The sequence below is a fragment of the Neovison vison genome, chromosome 7, assembly GCF_020171115.1.
Source record: "Neovison vison isolate M4711 chromosome 7, ASM_NN_V1, whole genome shotgun sequence".
Taxonomy (NCBI): domain Eukaryota; kingdom Metazoa; phylum Chordata; class Mammalia; order Carnivora; family Mustelidae; genus Neogale; species Neogale vison.
This window is the reverse complement of record NC_058097.1, coordinates 180,021,426-180,041,780: the sequence shown is the minus strand read 5'-3', so window position 1 is coordinate 180,041,780 and position 20,355 is coordinate 180,021,426. Positions and strand designations below refer to the sequence as shown.

Below are 20,355 nucleotides of genomic sequence, written 5' to 3'. Positions count from 1 at the left end.
AATTTAATACCCTCCTTCCCATCTCTAAGGAAAACAGATATGCCAGGAAGACGTGTCGAATTTACCTCAGGGTTCCATCTTCCCTTCACACAATCTCAGACCTTCCTGAGGAACAGAAGCCCCAGTTTGAGAAGGAAGTAGTCAAACAACATTTGATTGTTGGCATTCAAAAGCTTGACATTTGGGTGTCTGACCCTTCTCAAGAGACCCTGAAGATACACAACGTGGAGGAGAATTCTTGAATTCTGCTGGAGCCTGAATTAGACTAATAAACATGAGTTTCTAGGGCAGTGGTTGGAAACAAGTCCTCTGACAGGCAGAGGGGCCTGGCCTGCAGCCAAGCACACACATCTTAACTTGGTTTTCTTGTTCTCTGGTTGTCAAGGCTTTCAATTGTTGGGAAAGGAAACTCAAGAAGGTCAAAGGCCTACTGTATACCCTCCCAGCTTTCTCTCCAGGCCCAACATAGAATAAATACTTCTAAGCCAAGCCACTTGGCTTGTACCCCAATACCATCATTAGGTTCATGTCACTTCCCGATTCGAAACCCTGCAGCGACTTCCCATCCCACTGAGAATAAAATCAACACTCTCTACCATGGCCTACAAGGTCCTATGGGACCCAGGTCCTGCTTATGTCTCTGACGTCATCATTCCTCAGCATTCCCCCTTCTGATCACTGGGCTTTATCCACCCTGGCCTCCTCGGTGTCCTCAGAATAAGTCGCAGTGCTCCTCCATGCCTGGCTAGGCACTGCTGTCCTCTCTGCCCATGGCTGTTTTCCCTGACACCGGCTGGGGCTCTCTCTCAAATGGACCTCCTCACAGGCACCCTCACTGGCCGCCACCTCAGAGAAAAGCTTCCCTAGCACTCAGAAGCTTCTTCTTTGGCTTTCTTTTTTATAGCACTCATCACTTTTTGACTTCGTATGAGGTATTGACTCTTTCTCTCTTTCCTGTTGGCCTCTCTGCCTTGCAAGTAAGCACTCCGGAGAGAGGAAGCCTGTCTCTGCTGCAGCTGTGGAGATATTCAGTGAGCATCTGTTATGTGAATGGAAGCTGCATGACTCCCTACTTAAGCCAAGACTGATGCGTGTCCAAGGCCACTCCAGACGCAAAGACCATCCCCTTGGAACCAACCTGAGGCATTGAAGCAGTACGTGTCATACTGGGAGGTGTTGGATGTGAGGATGTACACCCCTGTGTTGTTGGCCGCACAGATGGAGTTGGGGTGGATACGGGGGATCACCACATGCCCTTCTATGAACCCGTACCTGCAAAATGAAAGCGAGAGGTTATCCCCCTGTGAGGCTGCGATGGGGACTGTGTGACATGCCATCAGATGACATCTCACACAGCACCCGGGGTCATTAGGTTCACCTCTGGGGATCATACAGGTTTGAACAACTGGTTACATGAAATCCAGAAACAACAGCTGAGAGAGAGAAGGAAAGGGATCAACACTGAGGGAGGCAAGGTGATTTTATTTAGAGCTCTGTAAAGAGCTTTAAAAGAAAAAAAAAAAACTCATGGAAGAAAAAACTGGCTTTTTAAAAATAAAAAAGTTTTTTTTTTTTTTTAAAGATTTTATTTATTTATTTGACAGGCAGAGATCACAAGTAGGCAGAGAGGCAGGCAGAGACAGAGGAAGAAGCAGGCTCCCTGATGAGCAGAGAGCTCGATGTGGGGCTCGATCCCAGGACCCTGGGATCATGACCTGAGCCGAAGGCAGCGGCTTAACCCACTGAGCCACCCAGGCGCCCCTAAAAAAGTTTTATTTAAATAATCTCTATACCCAACATGAGGCTCAAACTCACAACCCCGAGATCAAGAGTCACACACTTTACTGACCGAGGCAGCCAGGCGTTCGAGGAGAAGAAAACTGTTTGCAAATAAATTATGTAGGCAGCAGTGTCAAGTCAGTTTGAACATGTGGAGGGAAGCCTGAGTCACTGAGGTGAGATCCACTCTGGCTCTCTATCGCCTTCATATTTTCCAGAAAATACATCAGACGACCAGTTCCCAAGAGCTAGGGCTAGGTGGCTCTTCCTTTCAGTCCACACAGTTCAGACCTGCCTATTTCCCATCCTCTACTCTTCCTTTTTTGTGTCACCTTTCCCTGTGATTCCCTCCCTCCTGACTCCATTTCTATAAACACGAAGCGTTGTTTATATGCTAGAAACACTGTATATTTTCTTCATGAGCATCCCAGGCATAATTTCATTGCCAGTGGAAGTAAATTGACTGTCATTAAAATGGGAGTAATAGTGATTAAGTAAGTAGATAGCGGTGCCTCATTTAGCTCAGGAATTTTCCAGAGGCAGCTCAGTCGGCAAAGTGCGTAAACCCCCTCTGCCCTCACCAAGATGTTTCTGGGAGCATGATGGAGCCTGAGGCCCTGTGGGATACAACAGAGAGCACCCAGCCTCTTCAGTCCGCATCTCGGAAGCTAAGTACTCACTCACTGCACCATGTCTCCTGAATATAAAATGCCTCCAAAAATAAGATATGTGCAGTGAAGGGGTTGGTGGCAGGGGTACCGTAGAGAGGACCAAGCTAAAGTTTGTTTAGAGGACCAGCAAGTTTCTGAAAATGCAATGCTGGCTGAAATGCATGGCGGAGAGCCTTTTTAATCTTTGCTACCAGAGGTAACAGTTCACAGTTCATCATCCTGCAAGACCCACGGAAATGGCTGTGAGTTTGAAATTTCTAAGCACATGGAACTCATCGGGTCCATGTCGCAACTGTAGCTCGCATGACTAATTCCTCCTCTGAAAGGACAGACTGGTTTCTCCAAAGACTCCTTAGTTTGGTGGGGAGAGAGAGAGAGCAATTAAATGTTAATAAGTTTCCATCTATCTGGGAAATGCTACTAATCAGGGTGGGGCAGACAGAAGAGAGTGGCTGCTAGGGTTTTACCCGAGCCTACAAGCCTCAGCCACCTGTCTTCTGGCAGAGATCTGATTCACAGCCGCCTGAGTGAAATTATGGAAATGCGTTTTGCAACACTTAATGCCCGCTATGGGTGGAACGATAGATTTCTTTGGCACCGTTTTTCTTTTTCTTTCTTTCTTTCTTTTTTTAATGGCAACACTCTTTGGTGAGCCTCCTCCCTACCCCGCCTGCATCACACTGGGAGATCTGTGTCACACTGACATTCTAGAATCTACCTTCCCTTTTTAAGTTATGTCCGAGTTGTTGCCACCACGAGCCAACTGCCCCTTGTCGATGTCCCACCATACGTGAGTTGGGATATTAAAATTTATATATGTGTATATACTATCCCAGCAAGTTGCCGTTCACAGGGAAGAAAGAAACGCTCAGCAAATCCACGCATCATGCTTCTGTCTCCTCCTCGCCCTCAGTCCCTTGGGAGGGTCATGAAATTCTTGCCCTGGGCTCAGATGAAGCCTCTGGACCCCTCCTGGTGCAAGAGACATGGCCCTGGGTGAGCTCTGGCATGTCTGCAAGCTTCAGTTACTTCATCCATGAAGTGCAGAAATCAGATCAATGCCAGGTGCAGTCCAAGGATAGAGGGGACGTGGGCAAGTGGACAGCAGGGCCCGTCCCACCTCTAAGTGCGCGGAGCTTAGCCCATGGGAGTCTGAAGAACTCCCCTTGCTTTCAGCAGATGGGAACATTTCTGTGTTTCCTAAGTATGTCTTGTCTGTATTTCACAACCCAAATTCAGTCTAGTAAGTCTACTTTCTTGGGCTATTGGCCGAGTCAGGGCCATATTTAAACAATTAGCCTTGGGAAGGGGATCTGCTCCCTGGCCCGCCTTGGGAGCAGCGGACAGAGCTTCTCCCTCTGCTGCTCTCGGGTTCTCCCAGACCTAGCTCTGAACGCACGCGCATGTGCGTGCACATCGGCCCTTTTTTTCAGAGCAGTACCGCTGAGTAGAACGTTCTACAGGAATGGAAATGTTCTGTCTAGAATCTATGCCCTCCAATCTGGCAGCCGCTCATCACCTGGGGCTTGCGGAGCAACCAAATGTCAACAGTGTCACCGAAGAACTAAAGCTGCCGAAGAACTCAGTGCCGTGTGGGAGTAAAGATTTTTCTTTCCGTTTTCAGGCAGAGAGACCCCGCTGCCACTCCTGATGTGTGTGCGTCCTCTGCGAGCAAGGGCCAGGGTAGGCATGTTGACATTACATTTCATGGTCTGAATAAAGCCTTCCCCGACTTGACTTTGAAAGAGCAGCCTGTGGGGTGCCTGGATGGCTCAGTGGGTTAAGCCTCTGCCTTTGGCTCAGGTCATGATCTCAGGGTCCTGGGATCGAGCCCCGCATTGGGCTCTCTGCTCAGCAGGGAGCCTGCTTCACTCTCTCTCTCTGCCTGCCTCTCCATCTACTTGTGATCTCTCTCTGTCAAATAAATAAATAAAATCTCTGTCAAATAAATAAATAAAATCTTTAAAAAAAAAAAAAAAGAAAGAGCAGCCTGTGTTTGCATGAGTGTGTGTATGTTTAAGAGGAAGGGGAAACACTTTATCTAATGACATTACATTGCAAAAACAGGGGAGAGCTGCCAGCAGGCTGGAAACTTCAGAGCAGTTGCTCGGATTACCCAGAGCTCTTCTAGTGAAAACAAACCAACCAAACCACTTCGCCGTGGCTGTCACCACTACTAGCTCTTGGTGTCTCCCGCTCACCACAGGGTCAGAGGAAATTCAAACACACAGGGCCACTGCCTGCTGTGAGCGCCCTGAGCAGCATGGCATGAACTGGGGTCCAGGGAGCTCCGTGATGTCCCCTGCAAGGTCTCTCAGGAGGTCTCCTGGGTCCCTCTGACCACTTCCCTCTCGCTTAGAATAACACATCTTAATAATTTTCATCTCCTTTTATTTCTGGTCAAGCCAGAGAAACACAGAAGAGAAACAAACACACGCAAGACAGAGAGACAGAGAGAGGGAGTTGTTCGAAAACGCTGCTTTGAGCCAAGTCTGCTCAGCCAAGACTCCACCAGGCACATATTTATTTTAAACACTGTTATTTGGTTTATGTTTTCTTGTGGTTCCGACAATGATATTGCACGCTGCTTCAAAGCTGGGAGAGCGCTGTGGAAGCACTTTAGGCAAGAGGATTCCAGCTGCTGACCCTTAATGGCCTCCTCTGGGCAACCCCACTATGATTCACAAACGTGTCTTTAGCTGGCTTTAAATTCCTGTTGTCCTACAGGTTCCAGGTTGGCTTGGCCAAATTGATAGGTGGGGCCCACCCTTCAGGCAACCATCCATCAGCTGTCAGGGAGGAGCCTCCGAGGCCTAGGCCCCGCCCCCAACCCCCCCCCCCCCCCGCCTTTTCTCCTACCTGCAGGTCTCAAACCCGACTTTCAGGGCTTTCTCCATCTGGTCCATGGTGGGCAGGCTGCTGTTGAAAGCCTTGCAGAGGTCAGGAGCCTCCGTCCTGGAGATGCTGTAACGACCGTTCTTCTCCACGTGGAACACACCTGCATATCGGCAGGTTATATTCAAATCTGTGGGATGAAACAGAAATGGTACATGCTTTTGCATAACTTATTTGGGAAGGATTAAGAAGTCTGCCTGATGGTAAATTCATTAAAAACAAAAACAGCCCCTGGGGCTAATAATACAGTGTATGTTAATTTTTTAAAAGGTATAAATAAATAAATCTTTAAAAAAAGAAAAGAAAAGAACAAAACAGAACATCTCCATTGGCCAAAGCCTTCAACATTCATTCCAGCATTCCAAAGCACTACACACTAAGCTCAACTCTGAGCTAAGACACAGTAAAGGAGCATCACTCTGGCATTGTCTCCATTGGGTGCTCTACAAACAATTTTAAGATTTTGTTTATTTCTTTAACAGAGAGAGAGAAAAAGAGAGAGTGAGCGCACAAACAGGGGGATTGGCAGACAGAGGGAGAGAAAGAGGGAGAAGCAGACTTCTACAGAGCAGAGAGCCCCCATGTGGGGCTTGATCCTAGGACGCTGGGATCATGACCTGAGTTGAAGGCAGACATTTAACTGACTGAGCCACTCAGCCATCCCTATAAACATAAAAGCATATGACTTTTTTCTGATTCCTAAAGTAATACAACTTGTAGAAAACTGACAAAATTCAGGGAAATAATGAAGGAAAAGCAAGGTTATTACTACTGCCAATACTTGAAATATTTTGTTTTATCTTCTTTCAGTTTTCTGAATGTGTGTGCGTGTGTGTGCGTGTGTGTGTGTGTGTATACTTCTGTACTTATATAGTTAAAACAGTACTAAATGTACAGTTTTAGATTTGGGCATCCTTTTTTCTACTTTATCTTATACCATGAGCATTTTCCCACAATCATGTGCTATCCCTCCCTTACTTGTAACCTCTAATGCTTCTGGTTGCACCCAGAATAAATGTCCTCTTCATGGCTGACAAGACCTACAGGAGCTGGCTCCTATCTCCCTCTTGAACCCTCAGCAGCTCACTCTGCTCCAGGCATAAACTTGCCTTCAGTACCTTTGGACATTCTGAGCACTTTGCCACCTTAGAACACATTATCTACCATGCCCTCTGTCTAGAATGTTCTGTTCTTAGATCATCACGTTTTGTGTTTTAGCTCATCACTCCCTCTTAGAGGACTTCCCTGAACACTGTTACCCAACCCACACATCTCCCTCACTCACCCTGCTTTGGTGTCCGCACAACAACTTGTTTATTTATTTGTGCGTTCAATTATTATCCATCTGCCCTTCCTGTCATAGAAGCTCCAAGAAAAGCAAGGACCCTTTACCTGTTTATTTGGTTTCTCTAACTCTTACAATAGTGTGATGGACAGTAGATGTTCAATAAATATTTACTGAATGAATAAATGGCTCCTTAAAATTTCCTACAAAACACACCTTCCACATATTGACATATAGAGCCAAGATCAGTGGTTGGCTCCCAAAGAGTTAATGGCATTTAAAACGAAGCCTAATGGCTATCAATTGGCTAAAGCATGATTTAATCCAAGGGCTCCTGTGAATTTTGCAGACATGAATCTAAAATCTCAATAAGGAGCTGAAGAATTATCTGCTTCTACCTGATTCTGTGAAACCATCTCACAAGGCTTCTAAACCATTACTAGAAAACTCCTTCTTTTTCTGGGGCTGTGTTATCATCCCTAGTTGGCACTCCAGTGAACTCCAACATGGAAAGGTGATGTCATTGAAACTGTCCTGGAGGAGTGTGATTTCTCCGAACCACGTCCTTGAGCCTCAAGTGCAGTCCTTGGCTGACAAAGAAGCTCACTGATGTTTCTGCTGGGCCTACCATATGGTGGACCACGGGCCAGGCCGGGCACCATGTTGGTAGTTAGAAGCCAGCCCTGGATTCAGAAAGAACTGGCTTTAACTGACTCTATCCCTCAATGGGGCAGGTCCAAAGAAAGTCAGAAGATCCTGCTTATGAATCAGTGAGAAAACTGAAGCTCAGAAAAGTGAGCTGCCCCAGGAAGTGAGCACTTCTATCTAGAACGTGTAGTTGATTTCCTGAATCTCAGCTGCTTTGTTCCTCAGTTCTGAGCTGATAGCCAGGGGAGGGGAGGCCTGTTACTGCAATGTCCTTGGGTCCCCAGCACCTCTGGGGTTCTGTGGAACCCCATCTTCCACGAATGCCAAGCAGTAAATGTATGAATGTGTGTATGTGTTAATTTATAGGCAAAGAAATGGAAGCTCAGAAAAATTATTTTCCCCAAGTCAGCCAATGGCAGAGCTGGAATCCCATCTCGGGTCTGCATAGCACTGAAACCCAAACCACTCCAAACCACTTTGCTGTGGACCTGGGATCCTTCCAGGTCATTAGAGCAAGCATCAGCTCTAAAGGGGAGAAGCGCTCCAAAACAAGAGCCATAGAAGGACAAACACACGGCTGGTGTTGCTGAGCTGAATCGACAACGACCGCTTTCTCCTTTCCGAGCAGGAAGCAGGTTCTAACCACCAGGAAGCGGTGTCTGATGATTTACAAAATAAGATGATGAGAGAACTGTGAAACTTCTGTATGATCTTCCTCGCCTCAGAAAATACTAAAAGAAGAAGCAAGAAAGGGAGCTTCGATAAGACAGAAGCCTCCATCAGTTGCTTCTCTTTTTGTGTCATGAGCACGTAGGTGCATTTTAAAAGCAGCGGTACTGAGGGGCCTGGAGAGCGCGTGTTTTTGCTTGATTCATTCCTTTTGGGGGGTGTCCTTCAGCAGCTCACACAATGCCTGGCTGATGAGGCTGGAGGACAGCAAGGAGGGAACTGCACAAGGCTCTTTTGAAACACTGTTTGTTCTTACTGACATTTTCAGTTTTGGCCTTTGTCAGCCAGTCTTCACGCGGTGGGAAAACTGTCAGGCCGGGTGAAGGCCCTTCCGGGGCTTTCCTCAGCCAGCATACAAAAGGAAAACATAGCCTCGCAGTCAGCTTCTTGGAGGCGAGGCTGCTCAGGGGAGGCCGCGGGAGCGGGGTGATCGGCCTGTCACGGTGTGGCCAGGTGGCCGCTGTCACTCCCGGGTTAAAAATAAAGTCTGAGGCCAGACGGTGGTTTGGAGCCGAATGGCAGTTTCTGTCGTATTAAAATTCATTCTCGTTTACCAGCTGGCACCCAGAACATGCAAATGCAGAAGGAACAGAGACGTTTGAATAAAACGCCTTGAGTTCCATAGGCAGCCGCCTGCGTGACTGCAGAGACCCGACGCGCATGTGCCGTGTGAGCACGCCAGCCCGCGTGAGCAGCGGGAGTGCGTGCGTGCGTGCGTGCGTGGCTGCGCGTGCCTGCGGTCAGCCGAGACAGCAAGGACCAGGGGACCTCAACCTGCGGCCGCCCTCCGTGGGGCAGCTTACCCAGGCCCTGCGATATGGCAGGTAGCGGGCAGGGGCTGCCCAGGGAATGCGCAGTTCTGGGCAGAGGGGGAAGCCCCACGGTTCACGTTTAGCTTCATTCAGCGAACGAGGCCAGATGGAAGCTCGCCACCAGGACATATGCAAAGATGGCGCCCGAAACTTGCTTCCAGTCAGCTCTCCTCACGAGCCTTCTGAGTTCCTCCCTCTGCCTCCCTCTTGCCTTTGAGAGGGACCAAGCCTTCAAGGCTATGTAGCCTTTCATAATTTATGAAGACTTTCCAACACGCTTCCTTCACACTGACGCAAACCCCAATTATGACTCCAAAGGATACTAATTATACCAGCAGCAATAATAATAGCAAATACAGACTGGGCAGACACCCCTCTACACACTTGACAAGTACTCACTCATTTTATCCTTAAAACAACCCTATGAGGTAGGTGATATTATTATCCCCACTTTACAGATACAGAAACCGAGGTACAGAGAAGGGAAGAAACGTGCCCAGGTTCACAGAACTAGTGATGATGAAGCCAGGATTCAAATCCAGTCAGTCTGCCGCCATGCATGCAACACATTTACCGACTGGGCTAATACGACCAACTCCAACTGAAGTAACTTTTGATGAACTCCCAGCCTCCCCTGGTGCATAGTCTTTCCAGAATATTCCCAAGGTTCACGGAAAGTTAGAACAAGATCAAGGTGTGAGTAGCCATGGACCACAGATGACTGGTCAGGCACCAGTATCTCCAGCCATGGCCACACAATGAACCCCTTCCAGAGAAGCAGGACTTAACACGTGTGTGTCTTTCTCCTGAGAAGCAGAGGCTTCTGTGATTCGGGATCTGTGGTGACTCAAGAGGGCTAATACAGCATGGCCAATTGCATGTCTCACAAGCATTTCCAGCTGAAAGTAAGTCAAGAATGTTTTCCGTTGAGCTCTCTGGTCTCCCATAAATCTGTGTCATGTAACAAAGAAACGGTCCCAAGTCCCTCCCTCTGAGAGACCCAACAGGCAACATTAACTGTTCAAAGCCACTTTCGCATTCAGGGAGGAGTCTCTCTGGGGGGAGAAGGGCCACCCAAGCCATTGGAGTGCTTGTGACTATAGGAGGGACAGAGGGGTCATGGGGTCCAGTGTCCAGGGTTTCTCAAGAAGAGGTTTGCCAGGGACCAGTCAGGAAGTCTAGAAAAAGATGCTTTCCAAGAGTCTAACCTACTACCTGGCACCAGACTTTGGCATACTGAGGACCTCCCACATCTGGGTTCGAATCTTGACACAGCCCCTTGCTCTAGGCTACACAGCTAGTTAGTTCCTTCCCCTCTCTGACACTCAATTTTCTCAATGGATGATGATACCAAATGATCCCGGTTTTTTAAAAATTATTTTTATTTTATCTGACACAGAGAAAGAGAGTAATCACAAGTAGACAGAGAGATGGGGGGGAAGCAGACTCCCCACTGAGCAGAGCGCCCAAGGCGGGGCTTCATCCCAGGACCCTGAGATCATGACCTGAGCTGAAGGCAAGGCTTAACCACTGAGGCATCCAGGCACCCCTCCGATCCCGGTTTGATAGGTGATTGGCAATTAATTAAAGTCAATGGTTGCATACCTATTAGGCAGCTTATATACTCCAGCTAATTTAATACCCACAAAAAGTGCCATGAACGGGACGCCTGGGTGGCGCAGTTGGTTAAAACGACTGCCTCCGGCTCAGGGCGTGATCCTGGAGTCCCGGGATCGAGTCCCACATCAAGCTCCCAGCTCCATGGGGAGTCTGCTTCGCTCTCTGACCTTCTCCTCGCTCATTCTCTCTCTCACTGTCTCTCTCTCTCAAATAAATAAAATAAAATCTTAAAAAAAAAAAAAGTGCTATGAAGGAGGCACTACTGCCAAACCCTTTTAGAGACAAGGGAACGGAGGCACAAATAGATTCAATAACTTGACTCCAGTCATCCAGGTGGGAGAGGCAGGGATCTAACTTCAGTGCTGGGCTGCCAATTAACTATGCAGGGTTCTGGGGTAAACTCATTCTTACTTGGATAAATCCTAGCTGACCCATATAATACCATTAATCTTACCTATATTTTCCACTAAGCCACAGATCAAGGAAAATAGGTCTCTCTAGTAAAATCGGCCCAGCACATTTCAAAACCTTGCCAAGTGAGATTGCAAGACCGGAGAAGAATGGTTTACCCAAGTCACTCCCCCCAAGTGGGAGAAAATAACACCATCTGCTGAGAATAGAGCACTGTGTAATTTTTCCCCAACATGCCATTATCCATGTGCCTTCCTGAGAAGTGAGTGGGGCAGTGGTGGTCTCACAGTTGACTAGCAATGGTGCTTGGTGACAAGAGGTTTTCTACCTTGAATCCACCAGTTGGTCTTAAGGGGGTGTCCATAAACCTGCGATGTTGTGTGCAAGCCTATGTGTGTATGTACATCTTGGTGTGCACTGGTGTACATGTAAAGGGGTTTGGGTGGGACAGACTCCCTAGGTTTCACTGGTTTCTCAAAGAAGTCTGTGAAATGAACAGGTAAAGAATTACAAGGAATTAGGATCACCCCAGGTTTCTTCAGTAATGAGAGATTCCAGGATTCTGGAATTTCAGAACTTCCTCGTGGCCTTGTGACAGCCCAGGCTGTATGTCTCCCTCCACACTGTGTCCCCAGTACTCAGCACAGTACTGCCTAGAGTAGGCACAGGTTGAACAAACGAATGACTAAATGAGTGAATGAATAAATGAATATGGGGATACTCTAGCCTGCTCCCCAAAACTCAGGACAGGCAGACTTGGGAGGTACAAAGAACACATCTCAGGCCCAGTCCCCAAGTGACATCTAGAAAATCACCAGCTGGTCCTTGTTGAGAATTCCCTGTCAGACGTTTAAAACGTCTTTCCCCCGAAGCACCTGCTTCTGAGAATCTCTCCTGTTTTCCCTGGAAGGGTCTCAGAGAGCCACTTTCAGTGTTGGAAGTGGCTTTATCGGTCTGAATTCTGGCTGTCATCTCTGTAATGGGCATCCTGTCATAGGACCATTTCTGCGGTCAGGTCTGAGAGAGGATGACAGTCATGCTTCATGGCAGGTGGAGGCCAGCAGAAGATGACACACAATCATCCTATGCTCAGAGCCTCCTGGTCCTCTGAAACAGACTTCACCAGATAGTCCCAAATGAATTCATTGCTTCTCCATCACGAGTCCCCCAGATGTGCCTCGTCCTTATCTGACATCTCCCCAAGAGGGATAAGGCAGAATAGGATTTTTTTTTTTCCTACTAATTTGGTCTCAGAGTCGGCTATGTGTCTGGGGGAAGTGGATTTTTCCTGAAGTTGGCAATAGGGCCAGCTCCTGGGACCCGGTGCCTGGTATAGTTCCCACGGCCACAAAGACAAGCGTCATGACTCCCCCATTGCCAACACAGAGCCGTGTGAGCTTTTCAGCTTCTGCACCTCAGAATTCATTTCATTCTTGCCACCATTCCATGTGGTCGGCACCTTCATTTTCCCCTTTTAGGCAGGGGGTAAGTGATTCACAGAGAAGACAGGAGGAACTGGAGCTTGTAAGCAGGGATTATGTTTCAGACTGGGCAGTCCAGCCAGTCACACTGAGGTGAGAACAGCACCCTGTGTATGAAGAAGATGCTAGAACTATAGGAAGTCACTTATCCTCCATGAGGTTTCTCAAGTGCAGAGAGGTGAGCTCTACAAGAGAGCTCTGGAAAGAGGAATTTGAGCTTCCTGAATATTACTGTAAGATCAGAGGTCCCTTGATTCTGGGCCATAAGACTCAAGAGGTCAGGGCCTTTGCTCAAAAACAGGTTCTTCAAGAACCTGTTTGCTCAAGAACAGGTAAGGCTTCAGTGGAGGCCCTCCCCAAGGAACATCCACCCTCTCCATCGGGAGGAGATTCAGAGGTCTCCTTGTTCACTGGCTTGCCCCAACTGTGGGCTGCCTACCTCTTACTGATTCTACCTGTGCTGGTCTTGTGATCCCCTTGGGGGCTGAGAATTCAACCTGAGCTACAGCCTCGGGCTTCCCCTGCCCTTTACAGCCTCTGGCCCATCAGGCAGGGCAAATGAAGAGAGGATCTTGGGACTTAGGGTTGGCCCAGGGCTGGGACACCAGACCACAGGCTGTCCCTGTGACATTTTGAGATGTTTTCTGCCCAGCCCAGAAATCGCAACAGATCAAGCTAAAATGCCAAGCCAATCAAGCCAGGGATGGCCCTTCAGGCTAACTGCGTCTAACACCATGAGCTCCTGGGAAGAGTGGCAGGCAAGCTTCTCGGGTAGTGGCAGCCGGAAGCACTGGTGGATTCCCCCACATTTTTCATTTTCATAGTGTTTATCTTGAAATAGCCAGGATTCTGTTTCTGTCTTCTGATTTGCTGAGCTCATGTCTAAAAAAAGATTACACAACTCACAAACCTAACCGAACTGATTCTGATTAGAAGCAGGGAGGAAAAAGGCCAATTTTTTTTCCCCAAGCACAACGGTTAATTGGACCATCTATGGTTTTTTTTTTTTTTTTTTGACAGAGAGAGATCACAAGTAGGCAGAGAGGCAGGCAGAGAGAGGGGGGAGGAAGCAGGCTCCCTGCTGAGCACAGAGCCTGATGCGGGGCTCGATCCCAGGACCCTGAGACCATGACCTGAGCCGAAAGCAGAGGCTTTAACCCACTGAGCCACCCAGGCACCCCTGGATCATCTATGTTTAAAGCCAGGTGGGACAATGGCAGTTTCTAAGAGAAAATCCAGAATAACTGAACATTGTTCCCCAGCCCGTTGTGAGAAAAGCAGGGCCTTCGAGGTCCATAACTCCTAGAATCCTGACTCCTTGTCCAGTGCTCTCACTCTTGAACTGCTCTTATAAAAGACCTGAGCAAGCTGTTCCCAATAAAGCCACAGTCTACTGTCTTAACAGGACACGAAGAAACCATTCTATTCTTTGTTTCCTTCATTGTCTTTAAAGCCCCCCAGTTTCTATCCAGGAGCCTTCCTAGCTCTTAGGGCCCCTGCTGCCACCCAGGCCCGCCAGGCCAGAAGGCTGGCAGCCTTCCTGCTGCCCCCACGTCACTCGCCCCCATCCCCTGATGCCCATGTGATGAGAGCCTGGTGAAAGGATCTATTGTTCAGGATCCACTTCTGAATGAGGCCAAAATCACACTCAGTGGCCGAATCGCCTTTGGCTGCCCAGTGCAGACCATGAGTCTTGGGTGACTCAGTCTCTCCCGGAATTGCCCCCGGAGGTGGGTGAGGGTTTAATGAGCAGAGAAAATAGTCATACACTATCATACCCAGAGAATTTCCTCCAGAAATGTGTCCTGGGTTGCTTTCAACTGAGCTATTCATCTCTTGGCACTTAGAAAGGAAATGTACCCCAACTTCTTGGCGCCTGGTTATACCCCCTGACCTTTCATCCTCTTGTCCATGGACCATAGAGCCTGTCATGGCCACCAACACCAATCCAGCAGGGGCCCATTACCTCTGCCCTCTCAGATGAGAGTCCAAAGGGATTTCTCAGTCACTATCCTGGCCTTTCCATGGAGGCCTCCACAGGACTGACCCAGCAGAGCTCTGGAGTTGTTTTGCAGTCTGAAAAAAGACCCCATCCCTGCCTCCTTGTAGAGTGATGGAAAAAAGGGAAGGGGACAGGGTGGAGAAAGTCTGGATCCTGGATCCAAAAGAATCTTTCAAGAGTGTGTGTCCCAACACTGTCATTTCAGTACACAACTCTGAAAGTCAAGCAGTCTTGAGTGAGTGAGTGAGTGAGTCTCCAGGAAGAGAGGAGAGAAACCACAGTGTGTACACCTGCATGTTGCCATGGCGATCAGGAAACACTCAGGTCTGGCCTTGAAACCTTTGTTTTTTTCTTTTTTTGATCATATCAGTTTTAGCAGATTGACTAACACAAAGCCAGGATGTGGTATAATGAAACGAGAAAGCCTCTCTGGGACACACACGGGGTTTTTCCTGCTGCAAGGTAGGGAAAAAAGGGGTCCCACTCTGGTAACTACATTTGCTTGTCCTGGTGTAGTTATGATTCTGGCTATATCACCTCATTCTGGTTCAGCTTTTGCTCAGTCTGCTGCCTGTACTTTGAGGAACTGGTTGACTGTACTTAGTTCAAGGGAGGCCCTTCATGAATGCCGAGGTGGACCAAGGCTGTCACACACAGGTGGGAGCTGCATTCAGGGGGTTCGAGGGCCACTGATGCACTTCTGAGCACCAGGGCCCCCACCTGGGAGGAGGAACTGGTTTTAGCTTAAATCCTGTTAGTTATAAGCTGCATGACCTTGAGTAACTCACGCTAGCTCCCAGGTTCACACCTCACCTTCCTTCCTCCCAGGACCAAATAAGGACTTAGGGAACACTTGGCACCTGTGGGATAAAAGGTGTGGGGGGGTGCTGATACGCACTCCAGGGACAGTACTGAAATCTCAGATAGCTTCTCAAAAATCCAATATTAGTTTCGGGCGCATTTGAGCTCCAAGCCCTGGGGAACAGACAGATGGAAGTGTAAGCCAGCCTTAATGATCTTGCCATGTGGGTGGCTTCGTTCTCCAATTCCACTTCCCAAAGCAGTTCTGTGAGCCCAGCAGGTAAATGCCACGGATCCATTTTCCAGATGAAGAAACTAAGGAACAAGAGATTCAGAGACTCCAAGTCTTACAAAGCCTGAGTAACACCCAGACCTTGACTCAGATTGTCAACTTCTTCCGGTTTCCCCCCATTCTTGGCAGGGCTCACCTTTCCATCTCGGATTGTCAACAAGCAAAGGGGAAAGGTGAGTGCTAGAGAGAAACAATCGTTTTCAGACTGTCCCTTACCATGATGTCTTAGGCAGAGCCACAGTATTTAGGATAGGTAAAAGCAGACCTATTCCAGGGACAGCGGGAGTGAAGGTGGAGGGGCAGATCCCAGATCCTTGACCCACCAGCTGCTTATTCTTGCCCAGCCCCCCTGCCACCCTACCAGTGGCCCTGACGCCCTCCACAACGCTCTGGGAGGCTCACTCTGGAATTCTCTGGAAACCACTCATAGCAATGATAACCAATCGGTAAGGCCAGCAATGTGCCAGCGGCTCCAAAGCATTTGGAGCCCTAAGAGGGTTAGTCACTCCTCGTGATAGCTATGGAAACACAGAGTCGGAGCGCTAAGTAATTAGCACAGGCTCACAGCTCAAAGGCTGCAGCCCAAGTGAAACGCAATTGTGTCAAAATGCTTTACAAGTGATATAGGCTTAGTATGACTATTTTTGTATTTTTTCCCCCTCAGTCTCAAGAATAAAATTACCTTGCTTTTTAAAGTTTGGCAAAGATTGTCCCAAGCCACCCCCATCCCCTCCCCCCGAAGCGAGAAGACAGCACAGTCTGATTTTCCGGTGCTATTTTACAAGGATGGGATTGGTCTACAGTGTACTCCACAAGATTTCTAGTCAGACATGAAGGTGAACTGTTGTCCTTCAAGAGAGCGCCATTCAGATAGAGGGGAATAAGATGGCCACCAGTCCCCTGGGAACCCAACCTCACCACACAGGCTGGTGCCTCTCCAACTTGGATTTTATTTCCTCTGGCCTACCTCTTTGAGCATCTTTCACAAGTGTTAAAGGACAGGTTCTGGAGTTTACAGAGCTGTTAGTCTGAGTCACACCTTAGTCCAGGAGCCATAAGAGACTTTATACCTGTGACCCCCCCAGAGCATCTTCAAGAAGTCAAATTATCATCCCCATTTTGCAGACAAAATAAGTGAGATTCAGAGCACAACTGACCCACCTGAGTGGCAGGGGCAGGAGTCAAGCCCGGGGATGACACCTGGTCTTTGACATGAGTCAGTCTTCTTGGGCCACAATGGGGGCCTGAAACGCAAGTGTGCTGTAGGGTGTGGTTGGGAAACGTTTGTATGGGCAGCAGATTCAGCAGCCCGGCCCCTCGTCTCTTTGCCACCGCACTGCTTAACTCGAGGAGCTTCCAGGCCGGTTTCCAGTTAACACCCCTCGCCGGAGAGTTTGCAGGCCACTGGGCTCATATTTGTTAGTACCAGGAAGACAGAGCGGGCGGATGGGGGTTCCTACTACTGGCTCCTCCAAAGGGGGTAACTCACGGACCAAATGAGCTGGGGAGGATTTCACAGAAAAATTGACCCTGCCCTGGGACTTAGGGAGCCCGTGTCCTAAACAGAGCTGACCACCCCAGGACCAAGATAGGCTTGATGAGTGGCCTGGCTTTCCACCTGGCCGTGAGGGTAGGTCATTACCACCACTCTTGCCATGACAGTTCACACACCCCTTCGACTGCTAGACTTTAACCTAACCATTTTAGTAACTCTCTCTCTCTCTCCTCTCATTCCCACTGGCTCTGTCTCCCTCTCAGGTGCTAAAGTGAGAAGCTGTGGGCATTGTTGGGATGCACGCACAAGAGGCAGGCTCTCCTTCCCAGTCCAAGAATCCCATTCCTGTTAATTCTTCACATGCTTTTAAGAGTAACACAAATGTCACAGAGCAGAAGCCCTATGGAGGGAGAGGCTGGATGGTAGGATATTTTTAAAAATCTGGGCCAAACAGATTTCCAGGATCGGTATAGTTGCAATTGCCCCGTGAGCTAATAGCTTGTAATTCACACCTCTTCCTGGGCTTTCCGTCTATGAAATCTCATCTGTAACCACAGATGCCAGTCTTGAATGCCAGGCTCCAGAGAACTTATTGCTGACAAGCTTTTAAATCTGACTCAAGCCACGGGGTTTGGACCAAAATCCTACCACTTCATGTTCAGGGGGAGGATAACTGAGCCTCTTCCTATGAGATCTTGGCCTTCCAAATCACCATTAGTATCCCCAGGGCATGGTGCAAGGCATGAATTCAAAACACCTTCTAGAAGGTACAAGTGTTACATACCCGATATGAACCTTGGGAGCTAGGGAGACATACAAGGTTCATGCCATCATAAGACCTTAGCTTTTAATGTGGGGAGGCAGACAGTATATGGGTAAATGATTAATAATAAAGTAATTTGGGGTACTAATAGTGCCTCTTAGAAAATAAAAGGGGGTTCTAAAATAGAGAGTGATGTGGGGCCACTTTGTCAGGCAGTCTGTGTGGTTTGACATTTCTATAAACTTATGGATGTATTTTACTCATTTTTATGGGGCTTTGGGTGTGATCAGATATGCAGCCAAAGGAAATTCCTCCCCCGCAACACACACACAGAGATAAAATTAGATACGGAATTCATCTTTGTCTTCCAGGGTCCACACGAGACATCCCTAGGATTTGGGCTTACGAAGGAAGACAAGAGAAGCTTGGAAGTTCCAGTCTCCGGCAACTGAATGATTTAGTTTCTGAGATGAGAGTTCCACTGGGGTCCTAAGCTAGGGACAGAGCTGGCAGAAGGGGATGCATGAGCCCAGAATTCTGGGATCATGAACTGAACCAAAGGCAGCCGCTCAACTGACTGAGCCACCGAGGCACCCCACAGTTTCTTAATCTTTAAACCTCAGTTTCTTTGCTAGTGAAGTGAAGGTAATGCCTACCTCAGGGTGATTTAAGGATTAAATGAGGGAAAGCACCAAACACTTACAACGGAATTGACACCTAGCATGTGCCTGGTACTTGTCAATATTATCCAATCATAAGGTAGTTCTAATATAAGGTCCCTCTTACTCTGGCTTCATTCTTTTTTTTTTTTTTTTTTAAAGATTTTATTTATTTATTTGACAGAGAGAGATCACAAGTAGGCAGAGAGAGAGGAGGAAGCAGGCCCCCCACTGAGCAGAGAGCCCGATGCGGGACTCTATCCCAGGACCCTAAGATCATGACCTGAGCTGAAGGCAGCGGCCTAACCCACTGAGCTACCCAGGCGCCCCACTGGCTTCATTCTTGATTAGCTGGTCAACCACCCATTGCATCCTTGGTGACAACCACTCGGGACCTCCAGTTAATCAGGAACCAGGAGCCTAATTCTCCAGAGACATGCCTCTTGCTCTATATAATTGTGTGCTATCTGACAGAGAGTCTGTCTATAAATCTTCATCTTAGGAAGGAGCCTGCCTTGAAGTGGGTTCCACTGGGATGACCCCCAATTCATCTCTGTATCCCCAGTGTCTGATATACAGTGTGGTGTCTGACAAATGTCCCTTTGGTTTCAGTGGGAGAAGCATTAGGCTAAGAATCCAATGACCTGGGGTCTGGAGCCAGGCTTCTTCCTGATACACTGTCAGTCCTGGGAGAAGTTACTTTACTTCCCTGGGCCTTAGTTTCTTTATCAGACAAGTAAGAGTTTGGATCTGATGACCTCTAGGTCCCCAGTCAACCCAGTCCCGTCTCTAGGATAAGTCTATGCTTCTTTCTAACTCGCTCCCCTGACCTTCTCCCTCCCCGACCCCCAGAACCTGAGTGGCTCCTTCTTGCCTGCAGGACCATGTCTCTGCATCCTGGAATCCAGGCAGCAGTGGTGTGACCGAGCTGCTGACAGTAATGTGTCAGGCAAGGTACATCGGCCGCAGAAAGAGACAATAGACAACACAAGAGAGTGTCACCAGCATCCTGCTCTCAAATTACACCAAATAAATGCCTTTGAGCACTCAGAGATTAGAGCCTTCCCGATCGAAGCTGGAGGGAAAGAATGGTTTCAATTAAAAGAAACAGCAGAATTACTGATTTCCTTAGAGACACTCCTCCCAAATTACTACAAACAGCCCCAGTGCTCCCTACTGTGAATTTCAGTGTCAAGGGCCAATCCAAACCATTCTTGAGTCGTGAGACAATCCTCAAGCAAGGCACTCTCAGCAGCCCCACCTCTGCAAGAGGGAGACGAGGCACTCCCCGAGCTTTGGTGGTCTTGGAGGTCCCACTACCCCGCCAAGAGGGAAGGGAGGGAAGTTCCCACCACCTCCTTTCCTGAAGATAGCTCCCAGTAGTTCTAAATTGTTTCAAGGCCCTTCCTTTTCAAGGAGCCAGAAAAACCCAGACTCTCAGGAAAAGGAGATGCTTTGAATTTTCAAGACCTCCACTTATGGGGATGGAAGAACAGGATTAACTCCCCATAAAGCGGAGTGGAAGCTCATGGTGTAAGGTTGAAAGGGAGAGGAGAGCTCTGGACTGAATTCCAGCCCCACCACATAAGAGCTGAGCCATCTTAGGCAAGTTCCTTCACTTTGATGAGCCTCAGTTTCTCAGCCTATAAAATGGCTCTGATGAAAATCAGTCGATCATTTATTCAGTGGCTATTTGCTATGTATATACCTCAAAAAGGAGTCTGTGGGAGTTATATAATAAATATGCATGAAGCAGCAGCCTTGGGTTTGGCTCCTAACAGGTGCTTAGTAAATGTCAATCTTTTTACTTTTCCCACAGGGATATAAATCTTGGACGACTGGCCACAGCTTTCCCCAGTACCATGGACATCCCTAGGCTGTAAACTGTGATGTCCTAACACCAAGAAAAACCATTTGTGCTTTTATAATCTTCTGTTTCAGCCTGAACAACAGTCCACAGCCATACTCTCATGAAATTAAAAGCAAAATGAGAATCCAACAAAAATGCAAAT

At 48.1% G+C, this 20,355-nt stretch overlaps 1 protein-coding gene across 10 annotated transcripts in view; it reads right to left on the bottom strand.

Moving 5' to 3' along the window:
- The window catches only part of CD44 (CD44 molecule (Indian blood group)), an 87,714-nt gene that overhangs the window by 47,650 nt on the left and 19,709 nt on the right, over positions 1-20,355 (bottom strand). For all 10 annotated transcript variants that reach the window (XM_044259071.1, XM_044259072.1, XM_044259073.1 and 7 more), the window contains exons 2-3: positions 5,310-5,475; positions 1,139-1,272 (exon numbers count right to left, since the gene is read on the bottom strand). In XM_044259071.1, the coding sequence (XP_044115006.1) occupies positions 1,139-1,272; positions 5,310-5,475 (300 nt within the window). The remainder of the gene's footprint in view (positions 1-1,138; positions 1,273-5,309; positions 5,476-20,355) is intronic.